Source organism: Squalius cephalus, assembly GCF_949319135.1.
Source record: "Squalius cephalus genome assembly, chromosome: 3".
NCBI lineage: Eukaryota > Metazoa > Chordata > Actinopteri > Cypriniformes > Leuciscidae > Squalius > Squalius cephalus.
The window spans coordinates 38,743,673-38,759,875 of NC_137124.1; the positions used below are offsets into that span (position 1 = coordinate 38,743,673).

General features: G+C 38.0%; 1 protein-coding gene across 1 annotated transcript in view; it reads right to left on the bottom strand.

The window, feature by feature from the left end:
• slc8a4b (solute carrier family 8 member 4b) overlaps nucleotides 1-16,203 on the bottom strand; it is a 93,540-nt gene that overhangs the window by 35,052 nt on the left and 42,285 nt on the right. Inside the window, exons 2-4 of the mRNA XM_079866761.1 lie at nucleotides 9,409-10,500; nucleotides 7,987-8,250; nucleotides 7,316-7,800 (exon numbers count right to left, since the gene is read on the bottom strand). Coding sequence (XP_079722887.1) covers nucleotides 7,316-7,800; nucleotides 7,987-8,250; nucleotides 9,409-10,455 — 1,796 coding nt within the window. The 5' untranslated portion in view covers nucleotides 10,456-10,500. The remainder of the gene's footprint in view (nucleotides 1-7,315; nucleotides 7,801-7,986; nucleotides 8,251-9,408; nucleotides 10,501-16,203) is intronic.

Here is a 16,203-nt window from a genome sequence, read left to right on the forward strand (position 1 = left end):
TTTATAAATAAATAAAGATTTCGCAGTAAAAAGACACATGGACCATGACGTGAAAGGGGGTAATTTTAGAATTATATTAAAAGGCCTTTTAATTTTTTTTAAAAAAAGAAAAAAAGTATAAACTATCCATCAGAAGACACAAGGTATATAATAGATTTTGTTTACATGTATTTCAGCAAAGTTTTGATCATGTTGATAATTCAGAGGCTTTCAATCAAATATGCTTTTTTGTAGGGTTAAATTTTATTTTTGAGTGAACTATCTTTAAAGATGACAGATGCACAGCCTTAACAGTAAAGCGCAATGTGGCTTTGTCTGCAGTACACAGGTTATCTTACATAGCACCTTGAAGTGAAGAGGAATTACTCTGCAAAATTTAAGTGGCTTATGAAACCTTTTTTTCACAAATCAGTCCATTTTACTGTTTCTCTGGCTATATCAATCATACACACACTCATGCTCACATATTATTATGCTATGCAGTCCTCTTGCAATGTTCCTAAATTACAAACTAGGAACACAATTTTCTTTCAGGTTAAGGCAATTATAGCTTTTGCATCTAAATCCCAACTATCTTCAAAGTACGACTGGAGGAAACTCAGCAGACCTCTGTATTTTTCAGTAATGTGGTTTTACATGTAGATAGCCAGTGGTAGAACGAGGTTAGGGCAGGGTAAACCCATAGTAAAATTAGTGACATGGCAGGCACACTGATTATAAGGCTCTGTTGCAGTGTAAAGAGTTGAATGCCCACACACACATACTAAGAAGCAGAATTGCAATGTTGACAATTATACAGCTATGATTTACATTATAGTATATTTTCATTACTTTGCAACAAATGTGCAACTAACCTATGCATGCCAATGTTTTGTTTATAACAATTAGTGTTTATTATTACATTATTTTCTATGATGACTGTCCATTACATTTTGTATTAGATGAAACTCTCTCATTCACACACACACACACACACACACACACACACACACACACACACACACACACACACACACACACACACACGTCTGGTTCACTATCTTTGTGGGGACTCTCCATAGACGTAATGGTTTTTATACCGTACAAACTGTACATTCTATCCCCTTACACTGCCCCTGCCCCTAAACCTGCCCATCACAGGAAACATTCTGCATTTTTACTTTCTCAAAACAACTCATCCTGTGTGATTTATAAGCCTTTTGAAAAGTGGGGACCGCTGGCTGGTCCCCACAATGTAGGTGATCTCAGGTTTTACTATTCTTATGGGGACATTTGGTCCCCACAATGTAATATAAACAAGGGCACACACACACACACACACACACACACACACACACACACACACACACACACACGTCTGGTTCACTATCTTTGCGGGGATTCTCCATAGACTTAATGGTTTTTATACTGTACAAACTGTATATTCTGTCTCCTTACACTAACCCGACCCCTAAACCTGCCCATCACAGAACACTTTCTGCATTTTTACATTTTCAAAAAAATATAATTTAGTATGTTTATTAACCCATTCCCCTCATGGGGACCGCTGGCTGGTCCCCACAATGGAGGTGATCTCAGGTTTTACTATCCTTGTGGGGACATTTGGTTCCCACAATGTATTATAAACCAAACGCACACACACACACACACACACACACACACACACACACACACACACACACACACACACACACACACACACACACACACACACACACACACACAGAGCTCCAGAGATACCTGACCTGACACTGAGAGACAGACATTGAGAGTGAGTTGAGACTGTTTTTCTCCTCTGTCTTACTTTTTTTATATTTTTTAAAGGATATGATCAGAGTTTGCCCTAGCAAGCCCAAGGCTACAATTCATGTAAAAAACAGAGCATTCTGATACATCACAGGAGGAATATAGCAAATAGTAAAATAAACTACAAAGAGATCTGAGAGTAAATGTTGGAAACTGCAGATAGTTCAAAGGTACAGAGTTACTCTTCGAAAAATCAGTGCATGTTCACATGAAATCTGGTCAAAGGAAAAGGAAAAATCTGTCATCATTCACTCTCCATCATCGTTCCAAATCTGTGTGACAGACTAGGCTGTCAAGCTCTAAAAATGACAAAAAGCACCATGAAAGTACAAAAGCAGTCTATATGACTATATGACCAAATGGCTATTTTTTACAGGGGTCCTTTTTACAGGGGTCTTGATTTTGTTTTTGTGGTGTACTAGAATATGTTTTCATGCTTGATTGTTCAAAATACGCATTATTTTTCACATATTTTTTCCACGCCAATTTCGATGAAGCCCCTTCTTCGTAATACGCGTTGTGATTGGCAGCGGTTTAGCGGGTGTTCGGGAAATGTCCCGCCCCTCCATAACTGCGAGTTTTCCATAAAATGCACAGAGCACAGGTAAACGTTGGGGTTAGAATGTTCAGGAAAAGTGTTTAAAATCAATTCAAACCACTCCCGTCTGCCTTAGGAAGGTCAAACAAATGGGCTTTGGAAAAGTTTACGCAAGTTTATGCAAAGTTACACTTGTCTACGCAAGTGTTGCCGTCAGTATTATTATTTTCTTTACACAAAGCTACCATATGACTTTAAACTACTTGGAATAAAATGCACAAAAAACATGGACTTGAATTGACTTTAACAACTGGCCCTTGTCTGCAACACTGCAACAGGGCATGACAGCATTGTGTGTTAATATGACAGAATTTTCATTTTGAGTGAACTATCCCTTTAACATTACATTTTATTGCTTTGTCTCTTAATAAAGAATATCAATTTTGCTTTCTGTGTATTGAGTTTCTTAAGTTTAATGTATTTTCAGAAAGTGTTAATGCTGAGCAGGTTTTTAAACAGTCTGAATCTGCCTATACAGAAACTGCTCATGAATCTGAAAAGTGATCTACTTTTACTTTGCCCACAAACTCTAATCTGAGCGATTTCATGCTGTGGTCCACTTGGAACACATATCTAGTGCTCACAGTATTCTGGGTCACCCTAGGGAAAGGCCTAATGCAGAATCCCATGTCACAAGAGAGAGGCAAAAGAACATTTGATATGACAAGGAACACAGAGGGGTTGAATTAGAAAAAGTCAGCGAAGAAAACAAAAGATTTGAAATTGAGAATTGAAAGGACAGAATAAAATGTTGTGCCTGAAATATAGAAGCTGTGCAAACACAGCAAATGGAAATCTTATTAGAAAGACAGATTGAGCGTAAAATGATAGGAATACAAAGAGACAGGATGGCGAGACAGTTCATATGTGAGCGCTTCTCAGCACCTCATAAATCCTTCATGAAATATGAGCAATAAATCAGTGTGAAAGCGATGGAATGACATCAAGGCACAGCCCTCGATATATCGTAGCATGAAGATAACAGGCAAAGACACATTCATACACATACAAACTAATCCTCCAGACCTCCTTGCCTGTCTTCATCTCATTCGTGTCTCCTCTGTATTTCATTTATAGTGTGTTGCCACCTCTTCACCCGTCCACTGGTCTCTATGTTTATGTCAAGCTCAGGGCGCTGCACTGAGTTCCACTGGAGCCAGACAAATATTAACCTACCCACCTCTCTCTCACACACAGTCCTGCACACACACGTTCTGTTTATTCTAAGCTCGTGCTTGTCTGTCACTTTAAATGCTTGAGCTCAGTACAGCCGGATGGATTCTAATTGGCTGTCAATGTTTTTATTGTTCATCAGCAGGATAAAAATCGTTCTGAAAGTGATTCCAATGATATAATTTCTCTGTGCTGTTATCGTTATAGCTGTGGTGTAAACTCTGCTATTCTTGAATTTTGAGAAAGATTTTTAGAGCTATATCTTTACTGTTATCTTTATAGTTATCATCCTTGGTGTGAACGGGCCTTTACATTTCCAAAAAACCCTCATGTTCTGTTTTCTAGCCATTTTAATATCTTTTAAAACATTCTTAAATGTTTAGTTCACCCAAAAAATGAAACCCATAAATACTGAAATTATGAACCTTTTAATGGAGGGACAGAAATCTCTTGGGTTTCATTAAAATAACTTCACCGAAACTTACTGGTTTAGGGTGAGTAAATTATGGCAAAAAAAAAAAAACAAAAAAAAAAAATTTCACTTTAGGTTGAAATATCCCTTTGTCATTGAAGTTTTAGGTTCATGCACATGATTTTTCTCAATCTAATGAGACTCGATTATAAACTTTATAACACACACAGTTTTCCTGTAAGAATGTTACATTATTTATATTTACATTATTTATAGGGCTCAGAGACCCCAGACCATTAAATAATGCAATGAATGTTCATATCATCTGATTCTCTGAGCGATGAACATACTGTAGCAGTACGCTCCTATCAGTTGGCTATTTTAATTTATTTTATTTTATTTTTCTAGTATATGTTTTTGCTTGAGTCAAATTTTGCTCAACAAGATGACAAGTGACATTTCTCAAACCACATTTCTACTTCATGGTTAAATAGAGAGATACAGCTTCAATAATGTCAGTCTATTGGGTTTTGATAGATCAGATTAACTTTTTAATGGAAAATAAGAGGTTATTTTAGAAAATTACTATCATTATTTTCACACAAATTATTCTCAACAGAACAAGAAGGTTAAGCTGGTGTATGACCTGTTTTTCCATCGGGAGTGAGAGTAAGAGTGACTTGAATTGAAAAGGATAAGAGGGAGGGAAGACTGTGAGACAGGTGCCAGGGAAGTAGAAATACAAGAGGAGAGTGTATCAAAACTGAAATACAGAATATTGCTGATTGTCTCCAGCCCTCCTTTGACCATTACAGACCCCATGATGTGTGAGTGTGTGTGTATTTCATTTTGTGTTTTCTGTTTCATTTTGCTGTAGGTCTGCCTCCTGTGTGCCCCTGTTGTGAAGGCTTATTGGATAATAAATCAACAGAGACTGATTGTAACAAAATACAAGCCATTCGCTTTGTCCTCTGTCTGATCTCTTTGAATTCAGACCAGGGCTCACCACCATAACCCCCCCTAAGGCTTTTCAAAGGTTGATTAATAAATAATTACATTTGTTCCCCCAAACCTAAATGTGTGAGACTTTCTGTTTTCAAATATTTTTGGAGTGATTTTTTTTGTAAATATTTTGGAAGCCAATTATCAACCAATCAACCAACCAACCAACCAATCAATCAATGTCTATCTATCTATCTATCTATCTATCTATCTATCTATCTATCTATCTATCTATCTATCTATCTATCTATCTATCTATCTATCTATCTATCTATCTATCTATCCATCCATCCATCCATCCATCCATCCATCCATCCATCCATCCATCCATCCATCCATCCATCCATCCATCCATCCATCCATCCATCCATCCATCCATCACAAAAAAAACAACCTTTTGTTTTTGGGACTGAGGAATTATCACAGTTGTATTTAGGTTAGAATCCAGAGACCAAGACTAAACTAGCTAACAGTATGTTCATAACTGATCGAAAAAAACAAAACATTGCTAAAGCATTTCTGATCTTAGTGTAATAGATGATGACAGATTTACTATAGACCAGGAGATGAAGCATTAGATATAATAAAAGCTTTTATGAAGCTTTTTTAATAATAGATCAACAAAAAACAACAGCTGTAGCCTTTTATTAATATTGAAAGATTAATATGGTTAAAATTAATGTAATATCAGCATTATATTATGATAAGCCAATGACTACTGCTGTTACCTGTGGCTTGAATGACACAAATGTTATGCACAGTTGAAACTGCATCACATATTATAGCAAGCATTCTCAATAAAACAAAAAACAACCATAATCCACAGCTTGAATTAATTTACCAGCATTACAAAGGTTAAATTGACCCACAGAAACAGGTCATCTCACAAAGATACAACCCCTTTGTTAGCTGTAGACTGTCACAACCTTTACCTGAACACTTCAAGTTCCCTTTCACCTGCTATTTTGTGTATTACAGCCTGAGGCGCATCAAACTGCCAAACCCAACCTGCTTAATATATATACATATATATATATATATATATATATATATATATATATATATATATATATATATATATATATATATATTAAGCAGGTTGGGTTTGGCAGTTTGATGGACTCGAGACTAGCATAGTCCCATCGAGACTAGCATGGAATTTTCTCATTCAAAACACTGCCTGCTGCTTCTCCTGATTGCTTTTAGAGGGAAAAGCTGCTCATAACTGCTGGTCTAGGATCAGTTTTCTCCATAATGATAGCATATTGGTGAAACAGATTTGGCAAACGCTGCAGTGAATATATGTTTGCACTCTGAAAAGCATCAAAGGTTTCTATTTACAACATGTTTTTGCAGCATTGAGCAACGAAGCCAATTACAGATTTAGATTTTTTGAACGCAACAGCCAATCAGAGGTGTTTAAGTTAGAACTCACTCACCACTCAAAACGCCTGAGTTTTTGTCCAGTGCTGACTCTGAGTTCTGCACGCTCGCAATTATAACAAAGTGTAGGCGTTATGTAAATAAGAGATTCATTGTGCAGTCAGCTTCACTGATTATAACAGAACTTTGTGATATTGCGATGAAGAGAGCTTTTTAGTGATTATAAAGAGACCAACCCCAACCCCAATCTAGGTCTGTTAGTTCAACTTCACTTAAAATGGAATGGTGCAAATTTCAGTTGAACTAAAGCATTTAGAAGACATTTTAAAAAAGTACTTTTACAGTCGGATTTAAATCTACTTAAATTGCATGTAAATATACTCCAATAAACAGAACAACACAGAGACAGTGTTTATAGCATTTGGAAAATCTATGAATAGCTTACTTACAATTGTCTTGGCATACTAAACTGGGGGATAACTTTAATAGGCCTATTGTAAAAATTACACACATCAGTTTTAAATTTATTGGCCTGCAAATAATGGAACTTTATACAACTTAAGGTTAGCTCTATTTAGAACTGAATGGAGCTTTTATGCACATTTTCACACATTCTGGGCAAATTCTGGGATATTCACACAATCATTTGATTAGGATCATAGTATCACCGAAGTATCATCTTCAAAACAAAATGAAAACAGAGTAGACAAGAAAGTTTTAAGTTTCTGATAGAGAAGAAATCTTTGCTGCACAGAAACTCCCTAGTGGTTTTTAACAAGTAGGTTGTTTTAACTACTGTGTGCCAAAAATAATTTTCACTGTGAAGGGTCACTAATGTGGAACAATCTCCTCACAGAAAGAGCTAAATTAAGGCACAAACACTCAGACACACACATTCTCACACACACAAACACATTAGCTGACAGACAGAAACCTCTTACATTGTCTCGTCGTTCTGAAACTCCAGTTTTCCAGACACTTCCTCATAGTCCTCCCCTCCGCAAGCTGTCCCGTCCACTGTATGGTACGGTACTGCCACTAGGCCACGTGCTCCTGATGTCCTCTGGACCTTCACCTGCATGATGCCGATGCTTTCGCTAACTCGTATCGATTCGCTCTCAAATGTAAAAATTCCTGCGTGGTCGTCATCGTAGATGGTCACGGTCGCCGTGTGGGCCTCACCAAGGGCTGCGCTAGGGGCAGGTGCTCCAGTCTCCAAAGCAATAGGATGTCCATCAGCCCACCCAACTATACGGGGATTGCTCAGGCGGACATAGAAGTATTCATCTTCCTCAAAGATGTCATCATCAATAATGCCGACGGTGATCTCTTTAAGGTTCTCGCTAGGTTTGAAAATGAGTGTGCCCTCGGCAAATTCATAATCAGAACCGGCATTGGCTGTGCCATCTTCTGTGCGATAATCCACCTGGAGTTTCGCATGAATAAACATTTGAAAGGATCAAAGATCTTCCTTGTTCTCATTAAATAAATAAACGAAAAAATCTTTTCCATAATTTGCATAATTTAATAGTCAAGATCAGAGAATAATTTAGAAGTATCCTATTCCCTAGTAAAAATGAATAAACTAAAGAATATTTTACTTTAAACTCACCTTAACAGTACAACCGGCATCTCCTCCATGCCTTTGCACAGAAAGTTTTAAGGACCCACAGTTTTCAAAGCACTGGTAGAGCGCAGGTTCAAAGTCTATTCTTGTAACATGAGGGTCATCCTCCTGCTCTTGAGGTTCCCCACTGCTGACCACTTTACGGGCCTGATCTGCTGCATGTTTCTTCAAAATGTTCCCAGCACCAATCATCATCCTTGTCGCCTGAATGCGATAGAAAGCTCTGCTCTTCTGCTGCTGTACCAGAACCTGCAATGGGAAGTTTGAGAAAGTTATTTTTAACCTGCAGTTTAGTTGCAGGCTGGTTTCTCAAGCAAATTTTAAATTTGCACTTTGCAGCATGCAAATTCTGCACCACAATCAGCACTAAATGGAATTTTCAAAAATAATCACTGTTTTCGAACAGATTTACCAAAACAATTCCCTAGTCTTGCACTGTTTGGACAAACAGGTGGTGTCACCACTAAACTCACACCATTGATAAGCGATTGGGAGTCACTGAGTAGCCTACAGAACCAATAAGTAACAGTTTTCATTTGACTATCCGACTAATGTGCATACATGCTTCAACCATATTATCCAGATCTGTTACGACTTCGCAAAAAAAAAAAAAAAAACAGTCAGGTGTGATTTCAGTTGAAATAAAGCATTTACATGACTTTTTTTTTTTTTTTTTTTTTTAAGTATTGTCATTGTCCAATTGACAGCTAATAATCAAAGTGCATGTACAAATAAAAATAAACAGAACGATGTTTAAAATATCACGAGACAATGTTTATAGTTTTTGGGTAATCTATGAATGGTTTACTTACAATTGTCTGTGAAAACTAGGAGGGTACTTTAATATTATAAAAATATAAAATACACACAGCAGTTTAAAATGAACAGGCCTGCAAATAATAGAACTTCATACAACTTTAGATAAGATCTATTTAGAGTTGAACAGAGATTAATGCAAATTTTCACAAATCATGGGCAAATTCTGTAATATTCACACAATAATTTGTTTAGGATCATAATTTCATGTTGTTTTGTAATATCTCAAAGCACGTCTGTAGATTGTCTTCAAAAGAAAATTAGAAAATCAAGTTTTAATAAAATCTTTCTTTTAGAGAAGAAAATTAAAATATGCTGCATAAGAAACTCCCAAGACCAGTGGTTCCTACTAGTTGGTTGCAACTGAAAAATAGGCCGCAGGTCTGTTTTAAACTACTATTTTTTTTGTGCAGTGAATTTTAATATTCTTAATATTTTAGAAAAAAAATAATAATAATAAAAAAAAAAAATATATATATATATTAATAAATAAATAATAACTATGCAATTATAATTTTATAAAATACATTTGATGTAAATATTATAAAATATTAAGTAATTAAATTGGTTAATATCTTTCTTCTTTTTTACCTGATAGTTGGCCATCTCTATGAGCTGCTCCATGTCCTTGTCAGGATGTCTTTGCTTCAGTTCCTTTAGAGTTCTGGCCATATCTCTCCTGGCCTCGTCCTCTTGATCACGTCCTCCAAGCCCACTTTCCCCTACCAGGACTCCATCCAGATGTGTTGTGATTCCATCAATTTCAAGCATGTCCATCTTTGTAAATCCTGCCTCCTTGTCAACCTCCTCCCCGCCCTCCGACACAATAATTCCACGGCCCTTGTCGGTTCGGTAGCGTTTGCGAGCATACTTGTAAAAGAGCAATCTCCGATCAGCGATCCAGGCCTGGACCACGCAGAGAGGAAAGAAGAGGAACGTCAACACTGCTTCCCACACTTCCACCTCACCAGGCGAGAACACCGAGATGATAAGATAGAGCCAGACGTAGGCAAACATGCTCCACGCCGCAGTCACGAAAAACACACGAAGATGTTTGACCTTCCGCCTTTCACCATCAGGTACCACGTAGACGCAGATGCCAATGATCACAAACATGTTGAAGGCAGCGCTGCCCACGATGGTGCTGGGACCAAGAGAACCGGCCTCAAAATTATGCCCACAGACCTCAATGACCGAAAGCAAAATCTCAGGGGCTGATGAACCCAGAGCCATGAGGGTCAGATTGGAGACGGTCTCGTTCCATATGCGAACTGTCGTGGTGACCGTTTCACCATTGGGTCTCTTTGTAGTGATCTCTTTTTCTTGAGAAGTTATAACTTCGATGGAACTCATGAAGCGGTCAGCAATTATCGACATCCCTAAGAACATGTAGACTAGTGCCACTAGGTACACAATGGCACGAGCCACTTTGTCACCAACTGAGGGATTTAGAGGATTCCACACTGGCAAAAGGACCCCGTCTGCACACACGTCATTCTGGGAACAGTTGGAGGTAGATTGGGCTATATCTTGGGAGTCAGCTTGAGAAGGGATGGAGAAAGACAGGAGAAGGACAGGGAGGATCAAGGGAATGAAGGAGATTGGGAAAATGCGGGATGAACTGAAGGACAAAGGCATGGTGAGGTGGGGCTGATCTGTTTCTGCAACAATTCTTCACACCACCTAAGGAGAAACAGAGAGACACTGGGTGAGTGAGTTTTAAACTCTGAGTTTTATTTTGTTCATACAGTATAAAGAGATTGGAAAAGAAAATAAGAAGCTGATAGAGATGGAAATTTAAATATGCTGCACTATACTACACAGAAACCTCCTTAGAACTATAGTATTAAAGGAACACTCCACCGTTTTTTGAAATAGGGCTTATTCACCTTCTTTCCTACATTTAGATAGGTGGGCAAATGCATTTTTGTCTCAGTGCATGCATTGTTTTAGTTTGACAGAGTCGGAGCTAGCTTAGCTTAGCACAATGAATGGAATCCTTTGTTGCCAGCTAGCATGTCCTGAGTAAAAGTGATATAAAAAAAAAACAACCCCACCTAATTACTTCTTGTGGCCTGCGTATTCACAATGAGTACAAATAGCAATGCAGATTAACACTAGGCGATTTCCTAGGCAGATATTGACTTGGGACTATATTAGGGGGAAGCAGAGCCGAAGCACTGCTACTTAGGCGCAGAGATATCATGCCCAAGTAGCAGTGCTTCGCCTGTGCTTCCCCCTAATATAGTCCTTAATGCTGCCCTACAAAGGCAAAAGACATTAAGTCGCTAGAGTGTGGAACTGAGAAAAATGACTTTAAAGATTTTTAGTTGTCCCGCCAAATTAATTATAGGTAGGACACTGAAAATCTGGCAAATAGATGTTTTAGTAATGGAAATTATATACATAAAAAAATCTTGAGCTCAAACTTGACTTTTGACCACTATTTTAAAGTTACTGTACTCTGCCTTTGTATTGTCAGCAAAAAGTGAGAAGTCATGCCAAGGCAAAAGGCAGTAACTTCCACATTATCAATATTTTGTTGCTGATCACCATTAACAAAATCATTATAGTACACACCTATAAAATCTAGTGATCATGGCATTTATTTTGTATGATTTACAATTATTTATAGCCATCTACTTATTGCTATCCTGTGCTTTGGTTGCATTCTGATGGCATTATTAATACATTTGACATGACAAAATACCTCCTATTAGTCCAGCGTTGACTCGACCGTGTTTAGGGCGGGGCTGAAGGCGAAGTTTTGGCACTCTGCCAGCTAGTTTGCCGAGCTTTAATTCTTGGTTTTATTCATCTGATACGCAATGTGTAACGTTTTTCTGTCAACTCTGCATAATCCTTCGCGATCGATATCGCACGTTTGTCGATGGAGCAGACCATACTAAATGTTCTGACCGCTCTGAGGACATCAGAAGTTAGAGCGAATGATGGCAGCTGTATAAAGTACACAGGCTACACCGTAATTTTAATTTTAATTTTAATTTTAATGGACATTAAAACAAAGGCAGATAACCGTACAATCTGGTAGGTAGCATTATTTGATTAAACACCGGCACAGTAACTTCATATTGACCCGCGGCTAAACAAAGGCAGAGCACCGTAACTCGTAATTTGAGCGTTCCAAAACAAAGCCAAAGAGCGGTAACTGATGTTACGGTGTTCTGCCTTGGTTTCTCAAGAGCTTTTGGAAGTTACTGTTAAGACAAATCATTATTTTCTCGAAAAAAAAATGGAATTGATTCAAGATACGTATCCACATGATAAAGAAGGTCTTGAATGTGCCAAAAATATAAATAACTCATTTTCGACCAAAAACGAAGTTACGGTCTTTTGCCTTTGCACGGCAGAATATATAAATCAATATCTGCATAGGAAATCGCCTAGTGTTAATCTGCATCGCTATTTGTACTTGTTGTGAATACGCAGGCCACAAGAAGTAATTAGGTGGTTTTTTTTTATTTTTTATATCACTTTTACTCGGGACATGCTAGCTGGCAACAAAGGATTCCATTCATTGTGCTAAGCTAAGCTAGCGCCGACCCTGTCAAACTAAAACAATGCATGCACTGAGACAAAAATGCATTTGCCCACCTATCTAAATGTAGGAAAGAAGGTGAATAAGCCCTATTTCAAAAAACGGTGGAGTGTTCCTTTAAGTCGTAACTCAAAAATTGGTTCATTCAATCTATAATTTTTTGTTCAGTGAACTCTTCAATATTCAAGAGAAAGTCAGAATATTGAAAACGATCAATTATTTGTAACATAACATAACATAAATGATTTTTTGTTTCTTTTGAGTGAAAAATGATTAAAGTACTGTGTTGTATTGCCAGATATAATCTAGATATGTGCTTTTGAATATATAGGTTGAGGTTGTGGCCATTTCTACAAGGCCTTTGGTGTGAAAATCCTTTCTCTTGTTACTTTCTCTGTACGTTTGTACCAGCTCTCTAGTTCTGTCTCAGCACATTAATTCTGCTTCATCTCGACACGCCTACACTTTCGTACCGTATACATCCCTCTCTTTACTTCCTTCATAGACATTTGATCAGCTTCCTCTTTCCATCCCTCCCGATTGCAGAGTTGCATATTTATTTGCTCCAGCTTCTCAATCTTTTTCATCATCCCATGATGTCTTTCATCATTTATATAACTTTCTTGACCCCCTCTCCTAAATCCACCACTTTCTGGAGATAAACATCATAAGTATGAGAATAACAACACACCCAAAATCCGCTGTACTGTTCACAACTCTCAATACTAAGATTGGTGGTCAATCTTTTTTTTATTGCCGTAGGTAAGGAGACATTATTTCATAAGATGCCATTCAATCCCCATGTGGATTATAAATAAATAATGAACATGTGTGTCCAGAATTTTTTTTGCCACTAGCCAAATCAATACAACTATTCTGAGACCTTACACAAATAAACCGCACATACACACAGATAAATGTGCTGTGATGTCATCAGTAAATTGTGACTGCGTTAATAACCTAATGGACGGCTTATAAGTGTGTGTGCAGAGGGAGATGTCTGAACATGTTTATAGGCTTGTAGACTAAAGTCAGTAAGTCCCTCTCAGATCTGTATTGTATGTGCGTGCGTGTGTGTGTGTGTGAGTGAGTGCGTGTGTGCGTACGCGTGCATGTGTGTGTGTGTGTGTGTGTGTGTGTGTGTGAGTGAGAGAGAGACACAGCTTGAGTGGAGAGCGCTGCTGTTCTTGAGCTGCGCTGCTGTTCTTGAGCTTTCTAATGCTGAGAGCACAGTGCTGACTCAGCACACACACACACACACACACACACACACACACACACACACACACACACACACACACACACACTGACACATAAGATAAATTAAAGAGGTCTTACAGGCTGTGTACGTGTACTTGAATGGAAAAGAAATAGAGCCTTAAAGAAGATTAATTGGTTGGGTCACCAGTGAGGGGGTGTTTCTTCAACCACAGGCGCTTTTGGCCCTGTGGAATTTCAGAAAATATTCTCTCTTAAAATACACTTTTCTCACTCACTAGATGTTCACTAATACTGTCCAACAAACTACATACATCACAAGAATATTTTGTTTACTATGAACCAACATGAATGTGTCCACCACAATATAATTTCTACCACATTACATATTAGTATTTATACAAATGATTAGGGGTGGAACGGTACACAGACGTCACGGTTCGGTTCATACCTCAGTTCAGACATCACGGTTCGGTACAATGGAGGGATGTACCCCCAAAGGAAAATAAATTACTTAAGCCTTGTATTTTTTAATTAAGTTTTATTAATAAAGTAAAGGCATAGAACCAGTTTATTTGTAGTGCACTGACAATAGTTTTATATAATTAGTTTATTAATTAAATTAATAAAAAGACAAAAAGACCTTGAGATATGTTTGGTAATTGTACCTGAATGAATTGAAAATTAATATATTTGTTTTCCTTAAATTTTTAATTAACAGTAACTTAAACACTTTGCAGTTTGAATGATGACCTGTATAAACAAAATGACGGAGTATGTTTTTATGTTTCCACTGTTCGATCCCGCCCGCGCCTCACACACACACGCACACAAATATAAGTAAACACTTTGCGACTTTTCGATCGCGCCCGCGCCTCTCTCTCTCTCTCTCTCTCTCTCTCTCTCTCTCTCTCTCTCTCTCTCTCTCTCTCTCTCTCTCTCTCTCTCTCTCTCTCTCTCTCTCTCTCTCTCTCTCACACACGCCTCTCTCTCTCTCTCTCTCTCTCTCTCTCACACACACACACACACACACACACACACACACACACACACACACACACACACACACACACACACACACACACACAACATATTCCAGCATTGCTATCTTTACATCGCAGCCTGCTTCAGAGCTAAGGTGGGGCTACAGATTAGGTGTCCCTAAAGAACCCGAGTATCTAACAGTAGTTCCGCATTACATGAATTAATTTGCACGTGAGTTTTATTTATTTTTATACCGTGTATTCTCCGTGTAAATTTATGCACCGAACCGTGACCCCCGTACCGTTTTGGTTCAATACGAATACATGTACCGTTCCACCCCTACAAATGATGTATTATGTTCAATAACATTCTTTTACGTTTTACAATACATTATAACAAATCTTGAGCTGTTATAATGTATTGTAAAAAGCAGTTTGCATGTAATACTCTTACAAGTGGCCTGAGGCTCACAGTAATTTTTACGTTCAACTTAGCTAACTTAATGCTTTTTGTGCCTTAGAGATTAAAGTCCAAAGTATCCTTCGGCCGTCTGCGTAATTTTCATCATCAGGAGGGTCCACAGATGTCCGCAAACATGCATTTTTGTGACCACATGGACGGTGCATGTACAACAGTGCATGTGTGAGTGACTCGAGCACTTGAAAACCACTAGATAGTGTGTAAGTGCTGAACGCGTCTTTCTTCACTCACGACCAAAGGCGTAGGCCTATACCTTGAAAGGTTCCTGCTCTCGACTGTGCATGTGAGACGGAGTGGAAGGCAGAAAATAAAGTATACCCGGGACTTAATTGTTACTTATGTGCATCTAACCTTCTATTTAGTGTTTCAGGAAATCCAGCTACTGTCATATTAGATTCTGTTTTGACAGGGTCAAAAACACACTGTTGGAGTGTTATCTGGTTCAGCAGATACCTCCTAGAGTTTGATTTATATTCTCTATTTTCAGTCTCTTGTCAGTTAATAATGACTTTCATTCATCAGTACACACAGATGCTCTGCCAACCAAAAATGTCAGTTTGACCGGAGCTTATATTGAATAGCCTACATTATCAGGTAACCAGTGAATTCTAAGGAGAAATGTGAGTGTTAGGTGATTATGTAAAATATGTGAGGAACCTTGCTGCAGAATCCTGGATATATTGTAGTGTATTGATGATTTTGACCAGAAAAGAGGACATCACATTAATAGAGTATTGCGTATTCAAAAGCATGTGTGTCCGTAGGAGGGCAGAAAAGCATAATTAATGTGTGCTAACAAGTTAATGTAGGCTATGCTACATAAATTACCACTTGAGAATGGGTTAAGATTTGTGTAAATGAAAAAGATACACAACTAACAATGCAATATTTGGACATCAAATGACAGTGTGTATCATTATGTATTAAAATATTGAAATGTGTGATGTGCGTGTTTGAACTGGGTAGTTGGGTTGTCCAAACTGTCCACAAGAAGAGGGCTAAAACTGATGAAAGTTCCCTTTAGAGACACCCAGGGACATCTTCAAAGGTAAAACTAATTTCATAAATAGGTGACTATGTTTTAGCCCAAGAGAGCAGGAGATGGCCCTCACAGCCTCCCTGCCCCGCGTATGATGAGCTGTTGG